General features: G+C 40.8%; 1 protein-coding gene across 17 annotated transcripts in view; it reads left to right on the forward strand.

Annotated features, from left to right (window-relative positions):
• The window catches only part of LOC109872858 (RNA-binding protein Musashi homolog 2-like), a 327,630-nt gene extending 311,737 nt beyond the window's left edge, over positions 1–15,893 (forward strand). For 6 of the 17 annotated variants that reach the window (XM_031808182.1, XM_031808195.1, XM_031808189.1 and 3 more), the window contains 3 exons: positions 5,627–5,781; positions 9,454–9,524; positions 10,641–15,893. In XM_031808182.1, the coding sequence (XP_031664042.1) occupies positions 5,627–5,781; positions 9,454–9,495 (197 nt within the window). In that variant the 3' untranslated portion in view covers positions 9,496–9,524; positions 10,641–15,893. The remainder of the gene's footprint in view (positions 1–5,626; positions 5,782–9,453; positions 9,525–10,640) is intronic. The other 11 variants (XM_031808181.1, XM_031808194.1, XM_031808197.1 and 8 more) reach the window with 4 other exon arrangements.
• Positions 15,894–25,394: the final 9,501 nt, after the last annotated feature.

Raw genomic sequence — 25,394 nt, forward strand, 5'->3', positions numbered from 1 at the left:
ATGTTTCAGTATGATAGTGTTTGGTTTTTGGCAGAAGCGTTTATAATTTTGTTTGTCTTTCCCCAAGGTTGTATTCTAAACATAGTGAAAACTGTATGTTTTGCATCTTATAACTCAATGGAAAGCAATTGTGTTTCTGTGCCATTTCCTCTACAGATAATACGTAGCTATGACAATTTCATTTCAATTGATTACCCTCATTCTAAACTTGCAGGGTCAGCTATTTGTTTGGTCATAGGTTTGCTCCTGATAAAACTAACGAGATGTCATTTCAGTAAATTTCATCTCATATTTTGAGCAGTAAGTGTTGAGAAAAACAATGTTGAGAGGAAAAGGTTGTGAGAAGTGTTTGTTTCTGAACCCAGCTCAGGGGATGTCAGGCAGAGAGCTGTAGATGTGATTTGGTGGTGTTGACCTGCTCCACGGTAGATAGTGCTGGGAGCCCCTCTTTGTCAGGGTTCTTGTTGTATCACTCCGTTTACCAGTCATCCTCCGTATACAGTATGCGCACAGCTGAAATCCTCAAACAATGTTATTCACAATGAAATGCATGATATTCCTGAAAGTATGCTAGACTGCATAAAGTGAATTTGGTTACTGGTGTGTTGCTCTTCCCGACCAGGTCCTATCCTTGTGTTCAGATGAAGTGGCCATGTAGAATAGAGACAGTAATGATGTCTGATGATGATGACGACCCATCCAGACAGAATGATGGTGCTGTCACTGTTCTGTAGAGTCCTACTCCATTGTACCAGTGAAGGAGTGGTGACCAGCAGGCAGCGGCAGGTGTTGCGGCCCCCTGTAGTCCGTCCCTGTACTCCTCACTAGTCCTGCCTCATTGGCTTTGGCAGTGGACAGGAAAGGACATCTTTAGGCCTCATGCTTAACAGCGAAGATTACACAGATCTCCTGGTTTGGAGGCCGGCCCAGTCTGGGTGGAGATTTGCCTGCCTGACTCATTGGGATGGATGTCTGTCCTAGGGCTTCACAGGGGATGGCAGGACTGCAGGCCCGCAACCACTTCCTGCATTTATCCACAGAGTGGTGATGAATGGGCTCTGATTACACACAGCTGTACAGAAGAGGGGGAGAACAAACAGCTTTGCTAAGACACCTACAGCATTGTGCATATAGGTCAACATGCAAAGCCAAAGTGCTGAAAAGCACAGCTTTTGATGTGGGGATTGTATAGTGTGTCGATTATTTTATTTTGTCTGCGCTTGGCTGTAGAGAAGGAAGTGTTTTGTGGCCCTCCTCAGGTAGTAAAGGCTCCTTCTGGTTTCTAATTATGCCCAATGGGTACAGGTGGGGAAGCTGAGCTCTGGTTCTCCACTGAGACAGGCTCACAGCCACCAGGAAATTGCCACCGCCAGTTTGAATAGAAATGCTTTCATGGCAAATGTTAATTGTAAACCTCCTCCAAATGTTAATTGTAAACCTCCTCCAAATGTTAATTGTAAACCTCCTCCAAATGTTAATTGTAAACCTCCTCCAAATGTTAATTGTAAACCACCTAAATTGCCTCTACAGGGTGGCAGGTAGCCTAACAGTTAGAGAGGCGAGCCAGTAACTGAAGGGTTGCCAGTTTGGGTCCGACGGGAAAAATCTGTCGGAAGTGAGCTGGCAACTGGAGGGTTGCTGGTATCAAATCCTAGATGCCATTGCTTGTCACTGTGTCCTAGGTGCTCATTGTGGCGGCCCCCTGTACCTCTCCAAAACCTGTATGTGTATGTACAGTATGTGTGTCTTTCGGAGGGGTTGGGTTAAAAGCGGATCCAAATTTCGGTTGGACCTTGTGTGCATTAGTAAGATATGGTATGCAAACTGCTTGAGTTATTAAGTCCTGATTACAACAAAACCCAGTTTTGTGTTGTCCAAGACTTAAAACAACACTGTCATATTGACCCACTGCGTTGTTGTTGCTCATATACTTGAGCATGTTTATTCATATCTACTCACCTCAGTCTCACACAAACACAGAGGCATATCTTCAAGCCTCACCTGGTTTGCCTTTTTGTTGAACCTTCCTTTTCAGAGTTAATGCTATTGTTGCTGAAAATAAGAACACGGGAAGGAATAGAGCTCCATTTGCGTCAGCACCTTGCTCCCCTATCCAAACAAACATTTTGTCACAGCAGCAGCGAGGTACAAAGTGACATGAATAATAACCTAGCGAGTGGAGTTGGTGCGAGTCAGATGAGTCACCTGTGTCTTAAAAGATGCTGTGTAATCAAAGGCTGGTTCATTAAATTAGCATGGGCACCGCTAAGCCACCAGTCAGCCCCAATAAGTGTAACTCATGTTTTGGCTGTTAAACTTAATGGCTGAGCCTGTGTAGCCCCAGGGTTTAAGGAAAAGCATCAATCCTGTTTCATATGAAGAGGGGATGCTGTGCGCAGTTCAATAGAATCCACCAATTATAAGAAATTAGGATTACCGTTTAAACTGAAAATAGCAGTAATTGCTTAATAAGCAAGCCTATTAGGGGCTGTTCTGTACAGATAAGAGAAGTGAGGCAAGCCATGGGAAAGGGCCTGCAGTTAAGCAGCAGTGTCACCCTCATTAGATCCCTCTGCTCTGGGACAGGTTCTCATTTTACATTTAGGAAGAAACCCACTGTAGGAGGGGTTTTGTGCTGCTCAGAGTTAGTATAGATGAATTAACACAACAAAGTTTGGAAAGTGATGTGTCACAACTTCTGAAGGACTATAGCATCTGATAAGGGTGTGTGCGTGTTTTGCATGTTCAATAGCATCTTAAGCTTGTTTTGAAGTGTTATGCAAGGAATCACTGTACAGTACCGATTCCATTAGCCTCATGAGCTCAAATCTAGCGTTGTGTATATATTTAAAATAGAAACGTCAAACACATAGCTACTGTAAAAGAGCATCTGCCCATTTGTATACAAGCACCACAGCTCCCCGTGAAGGAGATATGCCACAGTCCAGAGCCTCAGAGCTCTGTAGAGGTTTTTCCCCTCCATTCCTAATTGAATTTGTGCATTTATTTTCATGGTTTGTTTCTCAATAGGGGTGAGATGGAGGGTTATGTGAATCTGACAGCAGAGGATATTGAAGTGGTGTAGCTGTTATAGGGTTTTAAGACATCTGTGCCTTCTCTCCCTCTCCCCCTCTGGCTTAGTTTTATATTGGCCATCGCTGGGTGTCTGGGTTTTCAAAAGGCCTTTTTATTAGTCTGACTCGCTCCTAGCCACAGGGCATAGGTCGGAGGTCACACAGAGCGGTTCGTTTACATCTCCACATTGTGTACCTGTGGATGAACTCAGGGAAAGCTTTTATGTTTGTATATTTCCCAGGGTTTATATCTCCTCTGTCTGTAGAACACTTGTGTCCATTGCTTTCATGCTGGAGTAGGATTTTTTTGACAAACATAATCAGAACTCTTTCTGCAGTTCACTGAAATCAGAAAATGGCCAGGCCAAATGACCATGGAATAGATGTATACTGTAGATAGTCAATATTCAATTCAATAAAAAGTGTCTATATATAAACTCAGCAAATGAAATAAACGTCCTCTCACTCTCAACTGCGTTTATTTTCAAACTTAACATGTGTAAATATATGTTTGAACACAACAAGATTCAACAACTGAGACATAAACTGAACAAGTTCCACAGACATGTGACTAACATAAACGGAATAATGTGTCCCTGAACAAATGGTCAAAATCAAAAGTAATAGTAACAGTCAGTATCTGGTGTGGCCACCAGCTGCATTAAGTACTGCTGTGCATCCTCATTGACTGCACCAGATTTGCCAGTTCTTGCTGTGAGATGTTACCCCACTCTTCCACCAATGCACCTCCAAGTTCCTGGACCTTTCTGGAGGGAATGGCCCTAGCCCTCACCCTCCGATCCAACAGGTCCCAGACGTGCTCAATGGGATTGAGATCTGGGCTCTTCGCTGGCCAGGAAATGGTCTTGCAGGAAATCATGCACAGAACGAGCAGTATGGCTGGTGGCATTGTCATGCTGGAGGGTCATGTCAGGATGAGCCTGCAGGAAGGGTACCACATAAGGGAGGAGGATGTCTTCCCTGTAAAGCACAGCGTTGAGATTGTTTGCAATGACAAGCTCAATCCGATGATGCTGTGACACACCGCCATAGACCATGACGGACCCTCCACCTCCAAATTGATCCCGCTCAGGCCTCGGTGTAACGCTCATTCCTTCAACGATAAATGCAAATCCAACAATCACCCCATGTGAGACAAAACCGCGACTCGTCAGTGAAGAACACTTTTTGCCAGTCCTGTCTGGTCCAACAATGGTGGGTTTGTGCCCATAGGCGACGTTGTTGCAGGTGATGTCTGGTGAGGATCTGCCTTACAACAGGCCTACAAGCCCTCAATCCAGTCTCTCTCAGCCTATTGCGGACAGTCTGAGCACTGATGGAGGGATTGTGCGTTCCTGGTTTAACTCGGGCAGTTGTTGTTGCCATCCTGTACCTGTTCCGCAGGTGTGATGTTCAGATGTACCGATCCTGTGCAGGTGTTGTTACACGTGGTCTGCCACTGCGAGGACAATCAGCTGTCCGTCCTGTCTCCCTGTAGCACTGTCTTAGGCATCTCTCAGTACAGACATTGTAATTTATTGCCCTGGCCACATCTGCAGTCCTCATGCCTCCTTGCAGCATGCCTAAGGCACGGTCACGCAGAAGAGCAGGGACCCTGGGAATCTTTATTTTGGTGTTTTTCAGGGTCAGTAGAAAGGCTGCTATAGTGTCCTAAGTTTTCATAACTGTGACCTTAATTGCCTACAGTCTGTAAGCTGTTAGTGTCTTAACGACCATTCCACAGGTGCATGTTCATTAATTGTTTATAGTTCATTGAACAAGCATGGGAAACAGTGTTTAAACCCTTTACATTGAAGATCTGTGAAGTTATTTGGATTTTATGAATTATCTTTGAAAGACAGGGTCCTGAAAAAGGGACGTTTCTTTTTTTTGCTGAGTTTACGTTGGAATGTTTTGTCCAAACCGTTTAGATGTATAGGCATATCAAAAAAACATAAACTGGTTTCATACCTGCCTGAGTATAGAATCCAAAGCAACTGAGCTGCCCTCTTAACTATAGTGTACCTCTTGGCAATTATATTCAAAATAACTTCATTAAAATGAACTCTTGTCCACAACATACATAACTTAACCTTTTAAGCTGCAACCTTACTGGCATGGTCCAAGTATCTCTGGTGGTCTGCTTATGGATTCTATGGTGCATGGTTGAGTGTTATCACTGTATAGTATACCTAGCATGTAGAAATCTCAAGAATATCACTCTGGATTCATCTATTTCATTGCTCTTGCCTCCTGAAGCCTGCAACATATCTTTAATCAATCCCCAACAAAATGTATGCGATGAACATGCAAACAGGCCTCAAATGGCATTTCCAATTACTCACTAATGTGTGTGCTCTGTTTAATTATAGTATTGATTAATATACCTTTTGCCAAACATGAATCCAGTAATGTATTCTTAGGTTTGAATGTATATATTGTGGAAGAATAAACTAGAATGAATTAGAATGAGATAGCTGCATGTAAGTTCTCAGCTATGGTGCACCATGGTGTAACTGAACTGTTGCGCCCCTGCTGTGCTCTCTGTGCAGGGGGAAACCCACCTCGGCCTGGAGGTTTCCCTGGTGCCAACAGTCCTGGGCCTGTAGCCGAACTGTACGGCCCTGGAGGCCAGGACTCCAATGTGGGCAACTACATCAGTGCTGCTAGCCCCCAGCCTGGCTCCGGCTTCGGCCACAGCATGGCAGTGAGTACAGTACACCTTCTCTGTTCACTGACCGTACTGTCTGTCTAGCTAGCCCATTAGACTGCTGTCCTTATACATAGATGTGTTGGTGTGACAAGAAAGCAGAGCAGTAGGCAATGCACACCGCCCCATTATAGTTTCACTGCTCAACTCCCTCTCTACCTGTGACTGTTTTCACCACTAACTACACTCCAGGTGAATCACCTGTGCCAAATCTAATGAGATTTGACTGAACCAATCAGATGGGGAGGATCACAGGGCTGGTGTGATATCCTGTCAACAATAGACTTATGTAAATAAAACAATGCATGAAACAATTGAGGAAGAGAATGTTATGAGAGGGAGTAAAACTCACATGATATCCCAACAAAAGCACCACTTTGCAGAAAAAAAATGTAATTAGCTTTTTGCAACATGCCTTATTGGTTGTTAGGGGTGCCATTGGTTGAATATTTGTTGGTCTCAATTTAGGAAGAAAGAACATGTTTGTTATAGAATTTGCTAAAGGACTGAAGTTCATTTACACACACACGCTATCAAACCATTTACTTTGCTCAACGTTAAATCTTATAACTGACCTGTCTCTTTGCACCCCCAAAGTTTCTGAATGATTTCGTGTTCATATACCTCTCTGCCAGTCACCCGCCTCTTTAAACACTGTGGACTTGTTCAAACTGTCACCATCTTGTTCGTGTCTCCTAGTTTACCCGTGTCAGACAGAGAGTGGAAATGTCCGAAGTATTCTGAACAAAAATATAAACGCAACATGCAACAATTTCTAAGATTTTACTGAATTACATTTCATGTGGAGGTCCTGGGCTGGCATTGTTATACGTGGTCTGCGGTTGTGAGGACGGCTGGACGTACTGCCAAATTCTCTAAAATTACTTTATGGTAGAGAAATGAACATTCAATTCTCTGGCAACAGCTCTGTTGTACATTCCTGCAGTTAGCATGCCAATTGCACGCTCCCTCAAAACTTGAGACATCTGTGGCATTGTGTTGTGTGACAGAACTGCACATTTTAGAGTGGCCTTTTATTGTTCCCAGCACAAGGTGCACCTGTGTAATGATCCTGCTGTTTAATCAGCTTCTTGAAATGCCACACCTGTCAGGTGGATGGATTATCTTGGCAAGGGAGAAACGCTCACTAACAGGAATGTAAACATTTGTGGATTTATTTTAGCTAAATGAACTTTTTGTGCATATGGACTATTTCTGAAATCTTTTATTTCAGCTCATGAAACATGAGACCAATACTTGACATGATGCGTTTATATTTTTGTTCAGTGTAGTTTTGGGGGTTTTAGAATCAGATGAATTCTCTGGAAATGAGCTGCCTCTCAGAAAACGTCAGGACTCTTGAGGACAGAGCAAACCAGTAATCATGAAAGCATACAGTAAGAAGCATAGGCCCATTGAACAAGATTAATTGCAGAAAATTCTATAAAAACACTTAGATTGGATTACAGCGGTAGAAATGGGCAGGAGACCATGTTATCTCCTTGTCTTTTAAAATAGCATGCTTGCGCCCATTGTTTTCTGTTCTTTTGTGTTAACCTTTGCAGTTTGCATCCATAGTCTAGCTGACCCAGATACAGATGGACAGGCTTCTGAATTCATTTGGATCCCTATTTCACATGGGATCAAGCTGTTGTTGGGGAGATTTAAATATTTTCCCTGTCTGAACGCTAGTCAGAATAAGAACATTTCTCAATAACAATATTATGTGAAGAGAGATATGATATTTTTGATGCAGCTATACTTTTTTACAAAATAAAATCCAGGTTTTAGTTGTAGGTTTCCCACAAGGGCTGTCAAAATGTGTTTTTAATTTCTACTTCAGTTGTACTAAATTCCGTTCAAACTAATCCACTTTAAAATGACTCAATGAATCGAACAGAGTGCAATGAACCAGTGAATCGCCGTGGTAGCCTTCTCACCTCCAGTGCACATGCAGATTATGCCTCTATCCACAACATTAAGAAGGGAAATGACTCAGAACTAAAATGCACCTTTTCATTATTTTCTGTGTTACATGCAGCCAAAGTAATCACATGGTGGAACTTGACATGTTACAACCTAACGGATGACTTCAGTCACTTTGACTTGCCACAAGATCTCCCAGTTTGGTGTCATAGCACTGACTTAGGAGACGTCAGACGATGATGTCAATGCCAGAACAGTTACTGTCTTATACCATGGCGTTGTCGGATACATTTATTATTGGCTTGAATGGCATTCTAGAACGTGCATTATTTCCCTATAACGCACATTATATTTGCACGGTAGAATTGAATGGCTATCGTTCATTCTTACATGTTATGTTTGAGCTGCTTTTTTAAAGCAGAAGTCGAATTGATATTGTTGAATTCGATTTTCATAATGGAAAGCTAGGACTGATGGTTTGGTTAGCAAGTCTGTTTGGTTACCTCAGCAACTACTTCAGCTATCTAGTAAAATTGCTAGCTACTTCAGTGGATGTTGAACACATTTCTATCGACAAATGTGTTAAATTATAGCCATGGTGTGAAATGGATAATCAACTCGGGGCTCTACGCGTCGGTCAGTTCCACGTCGTTCATTATTTTCGATAGATTTGATTATCCCTTACATAAACAATAATGGACTGGGCTCAAGTCCCCTTTGGCCCTTGGATTTGAATTGAACGAGATGACAAAGAAAACTAATGGCAATTAAACATTTTAGATCTTTTTTTAGCATGTTTCATTGAAGCGTTTCTATAAATCGATTTGTCCTTAGTTTGTTAGACACAATAGACAGATGAGGAGCTAGATAACCGGCTCAGTTTAAAATAAAATACAAGTAGGCTTTTTGTTCTTTCTGCCCTCTAAGAATGCTGTGTCAGTTTCCCAATTCACTTATAGGTTACAGACAATGTGGGTGATTGGTATTATGCACAATAACATACAGTAGATCACGCTGGGGAGAGCGCGCAGAACAGGCTGATCATCATAAGAGATTTTGTATGACAATGCTAAGTAGCTTTTGCATGAATTAATGAATATTGTTCATGTTGGCATGAATGAGTATATATATATGTATGTAAAAAGTGAAATCTTATGTTCCTCACAGGTCCTTAGGCCCTTGTGCAGTAGTTGGCTAGGCTGGCAACTATGTGTTGAGGGATTGTTGTTTAAATCTTCTCTTCAAAACAAATTGTGCTTCAATTTGCCTCTAGTCGCACTCTTCTCAAACTTACCTTCTGTTTTGTCTCTATTGTGCTAATGATTCATTCAATATGTCATCATTCAATCATCCGTGTAGCTTTTTACTCAATTCTAGCTCTCTTCCATCTGATCATTAGAATCAACTGAATCATTTAGAAGATGTGAACATTCCGTCACCATGTGTAATTGACCTCCAGTAGTTGTGGGGTTTTGAAGATCAGTGAATAACAGTGTAAACACTCTCACTGAGTAAGAAAGAGCACACTGGAATCTGTAAAATGCTACAAGGGACAGGTTCTTACCCCTAAGAGAATTAAAAACCCATGAGATTTATGATGATTATCTATTGCTCTAGTGATCGAAATGATGAACAGGAACAGAGAATACCCATTCATGCTAGCAGAACAAAATGGATACAATGTACTCACTCTTTTTTCCCCTGAAATGCATACTGACAAAGGTACTGACTGTACACTTTTAGGGTCCGTTGATTGCGACAGCTTTTACAAATGGATACCATTGAACAGGTGGTTGGTTGCCATCTCATTGGAGGTATTATATTCCATTTATATTGTTCAGCAGTCTTTACCCATCTGTTTCTTTAGATTGACCTCATTACTTTGTTACATCAACTGCAATTTCACCTTTCCTTTCTTCTGTAAAAATGCATACAGGAAACCTATATTTCACATCATCATCCTACAAACTTGTACAGATACAGAAACAAGCTTTTTGAATTAAGTCTAAAATGCTAAATGTGTGCGCAAATGGCAAATTAACAACATTGCATGTTTTTACAATACATAATGAAGCTTTTGTTGTGGAACTTGTCCTCCCTGATTTACTGTATATCTTTCACTAATCCTATAGGCCGACATCAATAGAATACCAATAATGATATTCTTGGATAAATTGACTGTGTACTGCTGCTTTCTCTGGTTTGCATTCATGGCAAAAGATTGGGTTTATTCTCCTGTCGTTTAAAGTCAAGTCAATGTGTCAAGTAAAGCCCATGACATGTCAGCGTCTGTGTAATGCCTATTGTCTCTGGTTGACGTTGTTGGTCAGGGACTCATCTGAAGATAATAGCCAATGTTCCAGTTATTAATATAATTAAACACAGCAGGTTGGCAGATAGCCTAGCGGTTAAGAGCGTTGGGTCAGTAACTGAATGGATGCTGGTTCGAATCCCTGAGCCAACTAGGTGAAAAATCTGTTGATTTGCCCTTGAGCAATGCACTTAATCCTAGTTGTTCTGGATCAGAGCATCTGCTAAATGACAACAAGAATGTAAACACACTAAATTAACCTTTGTTAACTCTGATGGTGTATGAGGCAAGAGAAAGCAACAGTATTAGATGCAGTTGATGTCAACTGGAATTCTGGGAGAATGAGTTCCTCCTCATAGCTGTGCTTGTGATCACTCCACTATAGTAGAATGCATTTGTAGTCTCCTGTGGTTGTGTGTAAGTCTGTTTTTCATTGCTATTACACCTTATGATGATGTTCCTCATTGTCTTACACACATTGTATAGTAGCAAACAATGTTATAAGATTATTGTATTGTTTTGTTAGTATGCTAGGTTATGGTGAAGTTTATGTGGTCATGTTTGGTGCTATTTAAAATGTACATGTTCCTAATTGTTTCACTGGATCTATGTTCCTCAGCAGAGTCTATCTGGTGGTCCAGGGAAGACAGGCCGAAGCTTCTAATTAGCTCTGAGTATAGGTGATGCCATCCAACTTCAAGCACTACAGCATCACCCAGGAGAAATGAGAGGTGGAACCACAACAACAACAACAACAACAACAACAACAACAACAAAAAAGTTCAAATCATCTCATAAAAAAATAAACTGCTGTATCATAATCCAAACCCGTAACCTGACAACTTGGTTTGGTATGTTTCATGTTGATTTCATTCACTTTTTTCCTTTCTTTTATTAGTTCTTTTGATTAGCTTCAGAGAGAGGCATTTTAGTTTCGCCTTATTTGGGATTTTGTCTTCTAGTGTACTCATGTAAATGGTTTTGTCTTCTAGTGTACTCATGTAAATGGTTTTGCTTCTCTCTTTGGGGGTCATAGTTGAATGTTCGCAAGTCATGCCTACACCTTTGGTACCAATCATTTAAACAAAACAGATCAGAGCTTCAGGTGTCTTTTTGCACACAAAATAAATCCAAAGTGGGAAGGTTTGGAGAAAAAAAACATCCATTTAATTTCAAATTACATATTCGAGAGTGTAACTAACTAATGCATTTTAGTAGCTGTTTTTTTTTTTTTTTTGTGATGTCTCATTGTTAACCATAATTACCTATTTTTTGGGCAATACAAAGAGGACTCCAATATTTTTATGGTCCTTTTTTATAAATGTGGTTTTTGTTGTTTAGAAAAAAACATGTATACTATAAACAATTTCATATAAATACATTGTGAATTCAAGATTTAAGAAAAAGAAATGTAACTGTAAATATTATTCCAATCGTGCATAACCAACTTGATGAGAGGATAGCATATTTTTGTGATGGTGTGTCAAAGAAATGTTCTAGCGTGTGAATAGAAAAAAAGGCTCTAAAACAAATACTATTATCCTTTACTGCTCGGAGACAGTGACTACCCCAGTGTCGGACAGAACACTGATGGCTTGCTCTGGAAATACTCAAGCTGAATAACTTTACAAGTGTCATACCAGCATATTTACAAAAGGTGAGTTCAGTGCACAGTTCAGTTCAGTTTTAAGGTGAGTTCAGTTTTAAAGGAACAAAAAGATCATTGGTATCTTTTGTCTAACCAACTGTTATTTAGAAATCAATATTATTTCAAAAAGAGTGATCATTTCATCCAAAGCACACTGTATTTAGTGTTGAAGAATAGAACTCGAGCCTAAGCATTTTACAGTGCTCTACGCATCCTGACACTTTTATACTCCGGAGATAAAAACTGTAGTTTGTTGTTGTTTGTTTCCTCCTGCTTGTTCCTGTTAAGTTTGGGACGCAGTATCTGGACTCTGTGGTAGAGTCCGTGTATAACACTTGTTCTCTCCATCAGTTCTCTTTTCAAATGAATTAGGAAGGCAAATATTTTGATACCATACCTCAGTCCTGTGAGTTATACCTTGGAATTGTTGACAGGTTTAATTTATTTTAGTGGCAAATAGATTAAAACATTGAATGGAAAAAAATGATAAATCATTGCACTGTGAGCAGTAAAGAAAGAACAGGCCATTTCCTATTTGCACATGTATATGTTGGCTATTTAAAATGGTTGTGTCTGGGGTGAAGTATGAAGGAATATTGGACGTTGCTCCTCTCTAGAATAGGCATACACAGGGGTGAATAAACAGATTGACAGATCGCAATTAACTGATTAATTACTACCAATGTTTTGTGGTCATGTCTTTGGATTTCATTTTATGGTGTACGTCAACTTCTAATCTAAAATATTGAGATCCGGCCAGAAGACACTGAATAAATGATTCATCCTGTTAATCATAGCTTAATGCGCAGATTTCTTATGCAGTACATGTGTAGGGACAGGTTTTGCTCGAATATAGAGAGACATTTAATGACATGCTTTAAAGTGCAGTAAGAGTTGTAAACATGATGATGGAATGTGTGGTGTCTATTCTGATGATGTACTTTTCCTGCTGCAAATGTATTTGATATTTCATTTCACCTGATGTTTCATTTCATTAGCTCTTTTGTTCAGAACAACCAGGTGAAGGAAAATACTGGATGCTTTTGAACGATGTGGAGATAAACAAGTAATAATTTAAATGAGAAAACAGAAGAGAACCGGTGTAATGTTCAAATGTAAAAGAAAAAAAGAAATAGAAAAAAAAAAAAAAAAAAAAAGATGCTTCTTCACTGATTTCAATTTTGAGTCAGGGGGTTTTATTGATATTGTGGTTACTATTAATAATTGTAATATTATATTAAAATGTACTGTGCATCCATCGATTTCTCTCTTTCCATTCCCTGTCACCACATACAATATTTTGTTGATCATCCATGCATATCAAGTGTGTACAAAAAAAAATCCCAATTAACTTGTAACAGAGTGCTGTCTTTGATACCAGTGTAGTGGTCTATGCTCTTCTTTGTTGTTCTCCCTTTCTCTGCCTCCTTCCTCTGTCACATTCTACCCCACCCACCACCCCCCACTCTCTTACTCTCCTCTATCTCCTTGTAATTAGTTGTAGGTGTAATGTGATAGTACTTGTAGTTATTAGTGGATTTAGGACCAGTAAGGATAGAACTTGCTCTTATTATCAAAGGTTTGACATACATTTGCAGGCAATTATTTGAATAGCAGTTCCATGCCATGTTTCATGTCTTTTTTCTGTTGTGTTTTACCGATCTCACATGGTTTCAACTAACCAAAGCTCTCACAGAAGACCTATAGAGAAACAAATTGCTGTAAGATAAACATTTAAAACAAGGCATTATTTGGATATTCTCCACCCTTGAATGTTTTAAAAGGGGTGTGCCATACTACCTTAAATGCTAACGCTAGATATGCAAAACATTTTTTTGTATTACTTTCTAAGGGACACAAGCTATAATTATGAAAACGATTTTATGTGTTTTTAAAGTTAACATATTAATGATGATGATGATAACAATAATAATACCACTACTAAAATGTAATATCTTTTAATCTTTGTACACTTTGAAAATATCCCAGATGCCTATAAGGCTCTGCTATTTTTAGATACCACTCGGTCTGCCTTTTCTTTCACTCCAAAAACATCAATTTTGTGAATACTTTTTTTAGTCCCTGGAAATCAGCGCTTTATTCTAATCAAAGACAGGCTTGTATATGTTCTCTGTTAATGTTGCTCTCACAGATCTAGACAGCTATGCTTACTACTTCACAACGGTTGCAAAGAATTTTAGGTCATCTAACTTCTAGAGGGGATCATTTGATGCCATTACATACTTGGAGCAAAGATTACACAGACTGAATCGTCCTAATGATTGTTTCTTAACTAGTTCACCTGTTGTTGAATGTCTTCATACAGTAGTTCAGGTGGTTAGTAAAACTGTAATATGTATAGCAAGGGGGAGGACAATGTCAAGTTTAATGAAGATCATTTACAGGTAGGGAAGTGTATCTAAGCTTAGATATTCATGCATTTTCTCACTTATAATAATAAGCAGCACTTCTAGATGGATATTTTGGCCTTGGAGCCTTTTGTCAAGGATTTAGTTTATTGGAGGACAGAGAAAGTCAAATATTGTAGATGAATTCAATAAGACTATTATAGGAGTTGATGATAAAGTAAATATTGGATTAATTCATAGATTTACTGTCCATAACATGTTCACAAAGAAACGAACTGTGTGTGGCAGGATGAAAATCAACAGTCCAGGTCCTACATACAGATCTGTAGCAGTTTTTTAAATATATTTTTTTTATATTTAACTAGGCAAGTCAGTTAAGAACAAATTCTTATTCACAATGACAGCCTACACCAGCCAACGCTGGGCCAATTATGCGCCGCCCTATGAGACTCCAAATCACAGCTGGTTGTGATACAGCCTGGAATTGAACCAAGGTGTCTGTAGTGACACCTCAAGCACTGAGATGCAGTGCCTTAGACCGCTGCTCCACTCTGGAGCAGTTGTATTTAATAGATATTCTATACAGTACTCATGATAGCATTGCAATGCCTTGAGGTACTTATTCTATAGTTATCTCCTCCTCTGATTAAAGTAAAGGCTGGTTATCCCATTAAGAAGCTCATTTCCTTTTGATCTGTGTTCAAATATTATTTTGATTTGATCCCGTAGCTTGGACTTTAAGGTAGCATGGCTCTGTTGCTGTCATTTTCTTTGTCATTGACAGCAGTTTACAGCTGATGAATGTTACACATCTTAGTAGAATAGAAATTCCATTGAAGTAAAAAAAAATGTTGGTTTAAGATTTTTTTTTTGGAAAGGACAAAAATGACCTGGAAGGTGTTGATAATTGGAGTACTACCGTATCCATTTAAACTTGAATTTTGAGGCAAGTGCTAGGCAATGGCCAATCATTTCATCCCATCATCCATGAATCACCCGTGTTCATTAGTTTGTGTACATACAGTACATACATGTTCTGTTATGTGTACACGTGTCTGACCTGTATATCCTTCATGTGAACATGTGTGACTAGATGAGAATAGTGGGCCTTCTGTATTCTAGACACAGCAAAACCCTGTCTCACATGGGTCTGTATAACATAGTAGCCAACACTGTTTTCATCACTCGCTGTCAAAACAGTCAACGTTATGGTAAGCTAGTGTGCTCTTTTGGCATTGCATTGTCTTCAAAATTTTAACTGGACCTTCTTCAGTGGTCTGGCATAGGTAATACATTAAGGATGACTGTAGCAATGAGTGAGCCATCCTCTAGTTTCTTTCGGGTAGTCTTAACGTGTGTGGATCGGAGTGCACGGCTGCTACTCCAATCTGTAGTAACGAATGAGGAAAAGGAAAAGTGGGCAGTCTATGACTGCACAGCATAATGAGGCTATTGTCCTTCCACTTAATATCCACTGTTTTCCAGAGTGGAGGAGCAGCCTTCCACTGAGCTCCCCTCACTGATTTGCTGTCTGCTCCTTATTTGTCTTTCCTAACACTTGCCCATTTTTTGACGTTAACAGACTTTTTACGGCGAGAGACTGACAGAACTGACTGACGTCTGAAAGCATCTTTCAGGTCTTCTTGTATGGCTTGCTCAAGCCCTGTTGTAAAATAAACTCAAATGGATGGGGGTCTCTCACATCTCAGATGTGGAAAGTATAATTTTATATTTGTATTTTCAAATAATAAGAATGATGAACAAAAAAAATTGTGAAAGGTTTCCATCCTCTACTGTGGTCCAGAAATCGATGTGTCTGTCTGGAAAATAAAATCAAATAAAATGAACTGTTTTATTCCTTGTTTCTTTGCTTAACTGTTGTAATAAGATTGTATTATTCATCCTATAAAATGTTGACGGTCTCAATATTTGCCAGTAAATGCAACATTTAAGGTATTATGAGCACCGAATGGTACAATCATATACAGTGCCTTCAGAAAGTCATCACACCCTTTACTTTTTCCACATATTGTTGTGTTACAGCCGGAATTTAAAATGGATTCCATTTAGATTTGTTTACACTGGCCTACACACAATACCCCATCATGTCAAAGTGGAATTATGTTTTTTTATATATAGAATTTTAGAAATGTATTGAAAATTAAAAGCTGAAATGTCTTCATTCAATAAGTATTCAGCCCCTTTCTTATGACAAACCTAAATAAGTTCAGGAGTAAACATTTTGCTTAACAAGTCACATAATAAGTTGCACTCTGTGTGCAATAATAGTCTTTCAAAAAATTATGTTAAACACTATCTCATCCCTCTACCCCACTCATACAATTATCTGTAAGGTCCCTCAGTCGAGCAGTGAATTTCAAACAGATTCAACCAGAAAGACCAGGGAGTTTTTCCAATACCTTGCAAAGAAGGGCACCTATTGGTAGATAAAAATAAATAATAAAGCAGACATTAAACATCCCTTTGAGCATGGTGAAGTCATGAATTACTTGGATGGTGTATCAATACACCCAGTCACTAGAAAGATACAGGCGTCCTTCCTAAATCAGTTTCCGGAAAGGAAGTGGAGACGAGTCACTCAATAGCCATCCCACACACACACTGTAATGAAGGTAAACTTTTTAATAAGGTATTTCAATAAATAAAGTAATACTGCAAAAAATGTGGCGAAGCAATTAACTTTTGTCCTGAATACTAAGTGTTATTTTGGGGCCGAATCCAATACAACACATTTCTGAGTACCACTCTCCATATTTTCAAGCATAGTGGTGGTGGCTACATCATGTTATGGGTATGCTTGTAATCGTTAAAGGACTGGGGAGTTTTCAGGATAAAAAGAAAACTGAATGCACAGGCAAAATCCTAGAGGATCACAGCTGTAATCGCTGCCAAAGTTGCTTCTACAAAGTATTGACTCAAGGGTGTGAATACTTATGTAAATGAGATATTTCTGTATTTCATTTTTCATAAATTTGCAAACATCTCTGTTTTCACTTTGTCATTATCCCTTTTGAATTGAGGTAGTAACACAACAAGATGTGGAATATGTCAATAGGTATGAATACATCTGAAGGCACCGTATATACATTTTGCCTAGCTTCGTACAAAATCAGGCGAAACAATTTTATCCACACTATTTTGCTACTATTTTAGAAAGAAAAAAACCCCAATACAATACTTATGTCCATGGATATCAATCAATGGATATCAACTTCTTTCTCCCATGTTATTAAAGCTCACCTGTGGTCTCTTGAACTCTGATTCCCTTAAACCCACAGTATCAAGTCCCTCTAGTTGCGATCTCAGTCCAGTCTGTCTAACCCATGTACCTAATTCTGCAGGCCTGGGTCTGAGGTAGCTTCTCTCTCTGTGATGGTGTTTAGTTTTATTAATCATACTAACCACATTTTATTACAGGTGCCCCCAGGTTCACTGTCTGCTTATTAAAATATTCAAAGGTGTTTAATTTCATTTTTTGCACAGGCCAAGGGGAAAACATTTGTCTTAGCCAGTAATTATATCACCCCACCACACCTAACACAGAGATCTCTCCTGAAGATCAAGCCAGGGCTCTTAATAGAAGCTTTACTTGAGGTGAGGTGAAAACAGCCCATTTGGTGAAAGCACAACGATGATGGATAGTGTGTTGTGGAGCTTATTCAGCATATATTTAATATCTTGCATATTGCAGCTTTATTGTTTTCAAAGGCACCTCGCTCATGAGGTCGGATAGTTTGGTGCTTTTTGTGCAATGCTAAATCACTTCTGTCTCACTATGACTCTCAATATGTTTATGGACCACGTTCAACGTCGAGTTCAGCCAGAGATGCAGTCAAATGGAAAGCCTGTTTCTTTGAGTACAGTACAATAAAATGATGAGCAAAGAAAATAGATTGAGTACGTTCCCGGATGCTTAAAGAGACTGACAGTTATTTTGCAGCCTCGCAGGGGAGACGAGTCACTCAGTAGCCATCCCACACACACACTGTAATGAAGGTAAACTTTTGAATACGATTGTCAAAACGTAATCAGTTGTGTTTTACCTGAGATGGAGAATTGCAAACGTGTGTCATCAGTAGAACTGCTTCCTTTTGTTCTCCTTCCATTTGAAACGGTGTCTCATCTTAATGATTCAAATTGCTCCAGAGGATTAGAGAAATCAGGGTTATTATGAATGTGATGAAGTCAGTACTGCCTCATTCCCCTCCCTCCTCATTCCCTTACTGATGCAGACTCTTTTTACTGGTCCTACATTGCATAACGGAAAGGACATTGCTCTCGCTGGACAATGGTAAGACTCCACTGGCCAGTCCATAGAGGAATGTCCATAACACTGACCAGCCTTATCTCAACCAAGAGGCTCCTAAATATCTTCTACCCCCGAGCCATAAGACTCCTGAACAGCTAATCAAATGGCCACCCCCCCCCCCCCCCCCCCTGAACACTGCTGCTACTCTGTTATTATCTATGCATAGTCACTTTAATAACTCTACCAACATGTACAAATTACCTCAATGCCGGTGCCCCCGCACTTGTACCCCCTGTATATAGCCCTGCTATTGTTATTTACTGCTGCTCTTTAATCATTTGTTATTCTTATCTCTTACTTTGTTTTAGGTATTTTCTTAAAACTGCATTGTTGGTTAAGGGCTTGTAAGTAAGCATTTCATTGTAAGATCTACACTTGTTACAAATAAAAAATGATTTGGTTAGATTTTTTTTTTAATGTTATGTCAGGTAGCCCATTATGGAAAGGGATTTGTATTGAGAAAAGCTATTTCTGTCTATTTCAAGTTAAATACATCTTGATCAACAGAGAAGAATTCTGCTTTATATGAAATACCATAATCAATTTGCTGTGTTTGTCATTTAGTAGTCTTGTGAAGCCAGCCATTGTAGTTCCTGTTACAATACCAATAACTAGCCTACTGATTTAACTGCACGTGTTATGTCTAGGGGTCTTAGGCCTAGCTACATGGTCTGTAACCTGATTTGATGTGAGAAGTAAACGTATGCAACCAGGTGTTGAATGCATGCACCCGAGAGACAGCAACCTTAGCTTAGGTCCAGGGCTAGCTCAGTCATATCTCACATGGTCAGTCAGTCCGAGCAGATTAGTATTCGTTCAAAGTGGTGACCCAAAATAAGTATATACAAAAATAAAACTACAAAGAGGAATGGCTAAACTAAACTAACACAAAACACTGGCAGGCCACAATGCCTCTGGTCACAGAATGACAATCATCCTGATTGTTCACACCTGTCGACTTATCCATGCTTCCATGCATAGCACAGCCCTTGACCCAGTTGGTGCTGCCACCTGGGGATGGAGTGTGGAACTGTATCCTGGTACTGTGTTGCCTAACTGTGTGCTACTGCTAACACTAAACTACCCCCATATCATAACACTTCCCCCAACAAGAAACCTTACAGTCACCAATATCTATTTTCCAAAAATATCTAACATGTCATACTTTTTAATTTCTGTAAATCTCCCTTAACTGAAGAGACCCATATCTGAAGTATAAACACTAGAGTTGCAGCTATGAAACCTGCCTACCGATACCCTAAACTCTGAGATAAAGCCATTCTAGAAAACCAGAAGCCAGACAAAACAAATCCATCAAATTCATTATTAGGCACTCAGACAATTTGCTCCTACCAAAAGTCTCTAAATAGATTGAACCCAGGAGCAACCTTTGACCCCTCTGCTTCTAAACTGGGAGCCCAATTCCATTCACACAGCCCATGGTTACAAGCAACAAACTCCATCTGATATGAAGGTAATGACGAGAGACTTGGAGCAACCACCACCATGGACAAGTGAACATCGACCACAACTTCAGCCAACTCACTAGGAACACAATCCCTGTTCCCAAACGCCTGTTTTCTCCGGTCCTGAGCACCCACTGGAAGGGAACCGCTAGCCATATACTCCTCATTTTCCTCCACCTTAACTGTCGTCCGCTCCCCAACAACAGGAAGTGACAAAACCTGTGGATCTGTCTTTTCCACCAAACTCACTTCTTCAAGCTCCTGATTCTCATCACAAAACACAGCCGTGTCACCCCGCAAATGCCAGACCGTAGCTCCCAGCGAATCCTCACTAACCTCACAACATGACCCGAAGCCCATAGCTCAGTTAAATCAACACCTAACAGACAAACATCCTCTTGGTCAGCCTGCGGAGGAACCACATCCCCTCCTCCTTTGGAAAATAATGTGTCACCTAAATTGACCTCATCCTTAATCTGCAGAGGGTAGGCATACACTTCACATGCTCTACATGAACAAAAGATGGTGGACACCTACCCGTCGAACACCTCATTCCAAAATCATGGGCATTAATATGGAGTTGGTCCCCCCTTTGCTGCTATAACAGCCTCCAATCTTCTGGGAAGGCTTTCGACTAGATGTTGGAACATTGCTGCAGGGACTTGCTTCCATTCAGCTACAAGAGCATTTGTGAGGTCGGGTACTGATGTTGGGCGATTAGGCCTGGCTCGCAGGCGGCATTCCAATACAACCCCAAAGGGGTTGAGGTCAGGGCTCTGTGCAGGTCAGTCAAGTTCTTCTACACCGATTTTGACAAACCATTTCTGTATGGACCTCGCTTTGTGCACGGGTGCATTGTCATGCTGAAACAGGAAATGGTCTTCCCCAAACTGTTGCCACGAAGTTGGAAGCACAGAATCGTCTAGCATGTCATTGTATGCTCTAGTGTTAAGATTACCCTTCACTGGAATTAAGGGGCCTCGCCTGAACCATGAAAAACAGCCCCAGACCATTATTCCTCATCCACCAAACTTTACAGAGGGCAAAATGCATTGGGGCAGATAGCGTTCTCCTGGCATCCACCAAACCCAGATTAATCCGTCTGAGTGCCAGGTGGAGAAGCGTGTTTCATCACTACCTAGAACACGTTTCCACTGCTCCATAGTCCAATGGTGACACGCTTTACACCACTCCAGCCGATGCTTGGCATTGCGCATTGGTAATCTTAGGCTTGTGTGCGGCTGCTCGGCCATGGAAACCCATTTCAGGAAACTCCCGATGAACAGTTCTTGTTTGGAACTCAGTAGTGAGGGCTGCAACTGAGGACAGATGATTTTTACACGCTTCAGCACTCAGCGGTCCCGTTCTGTGAGCTTGTGTGGCCTACCACTTCGCGGCTGAGCTGTTGTTGCTCCTAGACGTTTCTACTTCACAATAACAGCAGTTACAGTTTGACTGGGGAAGCTCTAGCAGGGCAGAAATTTTACGAACTGACTTGTTGGAAAGTCACTGAGCTCTTCAGAATAGGCCATTTTACTGCCAAAGTTTGTCTATGGAGACTGCATGGCTGTGTGCTCGATTTCATACACCAGCAACGGGTGTGGCGGAAATAGCCAAATCCACGGGGTGAAGGGGTGTCCGCATACTTTTGTATATTTCGTGTATCTTTGCCCAGAAGTTTTCAGCAATAGACACACAAGAATCACCTTCATCATTAGGGAGAACCATTTCCTGGGAACCACTATCTAGTCTGGCATGAATGTTTCCTCCAAGTCCCCACACAAATCATCCTCCTCTCTACCTGGTTTGCTACCAGGGCCCGGTTTTCCAAAAGCATCTTAAGGCTAAGTTCATCGTTCGAACCTTCGTAGGAGCATTGTTAAAACTCTGAACTGTTTCCCAAAACCATCATTATTAATGTTACACTTAAAAACACTTGTGATCTAACGCCTGCCTCAGACGACTTGCTAAACAGCGAAGTGCATCGCAAGATGCTTTTTTGCCCTCCCGCATCACTTTATACACAGAAGGTAACCGCTAAATATACAGTTGTGGCCAAAAGTTTTGAGAATGATACAAATATTAATTTTCACAGTCTGCTGCCTCAGTTTGTATGATGGCAATTTGCATATACTCCAGAATTGAATTTAAAAGAGTGATGAGATGAATTGCAATTAATTGCAAAGTCCCTCTTTGCCATGCAAATGAACTGAATCCCCCAAAAACATTTCCACTGCATTTCAGCCCTGCCACAAAAGGTCCAGCTGACATCATGTCAGTGATTCTCTCATTAACACAGGTGTGGGTGTTGACAAGGACACGGCTGGAGATCACTCTGTCATGCTGATTGAGTTTCAATAACAGACTGGAGGGTGGTGCTTGGAATTATTGTTCTTCCTCTGTCAACCATGGTTACCTGCAAGGAATCACATGCTGTCATCATTGCTTTACAGGCAAGGATATTGCTGCCAGTAAGATTGCAGCTAAATCAACCATTTATTGGATCATCAAGAACTCCAAGGAGAGCGGTTCAGTTGTTGTGAAGAAGGCTTCAGGGCGCCCAAGAAAGTCCAGCAAGCACCAGGACGTCTCCTAAAGTTGGTTCAGCTGCGGGATCGGAGAATCACCAGTACAGAGCTTTCTCAGGAATGGCAGCAGGCAGGTGTGAGGGCTTCTGCACGCACAGTGAGGCAAAGACTTTTGGAGGACGGCCTGGTGTCAAGAAGGGCCACTTCTCTCCAGGAAAAACATCAGGGACAGACTGATATTCTGCAAAAGGTACAGGGATTGGACTGCTGAGGACTGGGGTAAAGTCATTTTCTCTGATGAATCCCCATTCCGATTGTTAGGGACATCCGGAAAAAAGCTTGTCCGGAGAAGACAAGGAGAGTGCTACCATCAGTTCTGTGTCATGCCAACAGTAAAGCATCCTAAGACCAGTCATGTGTGGGGTTGCTTCTCAGCCAAGGGAGTGGGCTCACTCACAATTTTGCCTAAGAACACACCCATGAATAAAGAATGGTACCAACACATCCTCCGAGAGCAACTTCTCCCAACCATCCAGGAACAGTTTGGTGGCGAACAATGCCTTTTCCAGCATGATGGAGCACCTTGCCTCAAGGCAAAAGTGATAACTAAGTGGCTCAGGGAACAAAACATCAATATTTTGGGTCCATGGCCAGGAAACTCCCCAGACCTTAATCCCGTTGAGAACTTGTGGTCAATCCTCAAGAGGCGGGTGGACAAACAAAAACCCACAAATTCTGACAAACTCCAAGCATTGATTATGCAAGAATGGGCTGCCATCAATCAGGATGTGACCCAGAAGTTAATTGACAGCAGGCCAGGGCAGATTGCAGAGGTCTTGAAAAAGAAGGGTCAACACTGCAAATATTGACTCTTTGCATCAACTTCATGAAATTGTCAATAAAAGCATTTAACACCTATGAAATGCTTGTAATTATACTTCAGTATTCCATATTAACATCTGACAAAAATATCTAAAGACACTGAAGCAGCACACTTTGTGGAAATTAATATTTGTGTCATTCTAAAACCTTTTGGCCACGACTGTAGAATCACATGGTTTATCCATTTCTCTGTGACTGCCAATAACTTAAAAACATGATATGTACCCAAACATGTGCTCAATGAAATCAGTGATTTAGTGCATTTTTATAGGTTAAGCATTAGATTAAGCTGCCTCAGTATTTGCAGTAGTAGGTGATAATATCTCTCTAGGAGCTGATCCGTCGTCGGTATTGTGAAATAATTCAGTATCGACACATGCTCCAATGAAGCACTTACCGAAACGCATGTTACATCTTCGGCCATAGTAGGAAAGACGCATTGTTAACACACTCGTAAGCCTATGTTCCATCGCTATCTGAAAACCGGGCCCAGCAATCTTCTGAACATGAGTAACTTCACACACTGGGGATACACCAAAACTCTCCTTGCGAGACTCCGCCCCCTGACACACCAGCCATTTCACTAGGGTTACACAATCCTGATCACCTGGGGAAACTAACTCATCACTTGAAAGCTGATGGCTCAAACACCCCCATATTCAAAACCAGTATGCCAAACAGAACCTTTAAATTTACTGACAAAAGTCAGTTAGCCACTAGATCATCGCTAACCAAACAATACATCCATGCGCTTCACGCCCCAGAGATAACCAGAGACAACTTGAAAAAAACAGCACGCCGTGCACAAAAGCAACAAACCATAGCAACAGTTAGCTACTAGCCTAGCGCTAACACAAACGCATTCACCAAAGCTACAAACCATAGCAACAGTCAGCCATGTAAACACTGTGGCAGAGCTGAAGCTCATCTGAGGTTGTGCATAGGATGCTGTTTAGCCATAATCAGGATATTTTTCGACTAACCTTTACTTGGCAGGTGCCGGAGGGGATGGCTGCTGTTTTACGGTCTCCTTACCAACTGTGCTATTTTGTTAGTTTATTTTCGTTGTTTGTAACTTATTTTTTAACGTATTTTGTACATAATGTTGCTACTACCATCTCTTATGACCGAAAATGACTTCTGGACATCAGAACAGTGATTACTCACCTCGAACTGGACAAAGATTTTTTATTTAACGAGTCCGACTCGAAGGATGTACTGCTTTCTCGGTAACAGGCCAAAATCCCCATCATTTGCGAGAAGAAAAGACGGTGAAAAAGTGGTCGGAGGTCGGGCTGCCTTCTGAGAATTCGTAGGCGAGTGAGGAAACCTCCTGGACCATCTGTTCTATTGGCCAATGTGCAATCATTGGAAAACAAAATGGATGATGTAAGATGAAGACTATCCTACCAATGGGACATTAAAAACTGTGATATCTTTTGCTTCACCATTTCATGGCCAAATGACGACAGGGATAATATAGAGCCCGGCGGGATTTTCCATGCATCGGCAGGACAGAGAAGCTGCGTCTGGTAAGATGGTAAGACGTGTGATTATTAGTCAATAACAGATGGTACACGATGTCTAATATTAAAGGAGTCTCGAAGTATTGCTCGCCTGAGGTAGAATACCTTATGATAAGCTGTAGACTACACTATCTACCAAAAGAGTTCTCATCTATATTATTCGTAGCCATCTATTTACCACCACAAACCGATGCTGGCACTAAGACCGCACTCAACCAGCTGTATAAGGCCATAAGCAAACAAGAAAATACTCATCCAGAAGTGGCACTCCTAGTGGCTGGAGACTTTAATGCAGGCAAACTCATTTCTGACAGAGGAAAAAAAACACTAGACCACCTTTACTCCACAAACAAAGATGCATACAAAGCTCTCCCTCGCCCTCCATTTGACAAATCTGGCCATAATTCTATCCTCCTCATTCTTGCTTACAAGCAAAAACTAAAGCAGGAAGTACCAATGACTCGCTCATTACGAAAGGATCAGATGCCTCGGATGCTACGCTACAGGACTGTTTTGCTAGCACAGACTGGAATATGTTCCGGTATTCATCCAATGGCATTGAGGAGCATACCGCCTTAGTCATCGGCTTCATCAATAAGTGCACCGCCGACGTCGTCTCCACAG

Source organism: Oncorhynchus kisutch, linkage group LG28 (assembly GCF_002021735.2).
Source record: "Oncorhynchus kisutch isolate 150728-3 linkage group LG28, Okis_V2, whole genome shotgun sequence".
Lineage (NCBI taxonomy): Eukaryota > Metazoa > Chordata > Actinopteri > Salmoniformes > Salmonidae > Oncorhynchus > Oncorhynchus kisutch.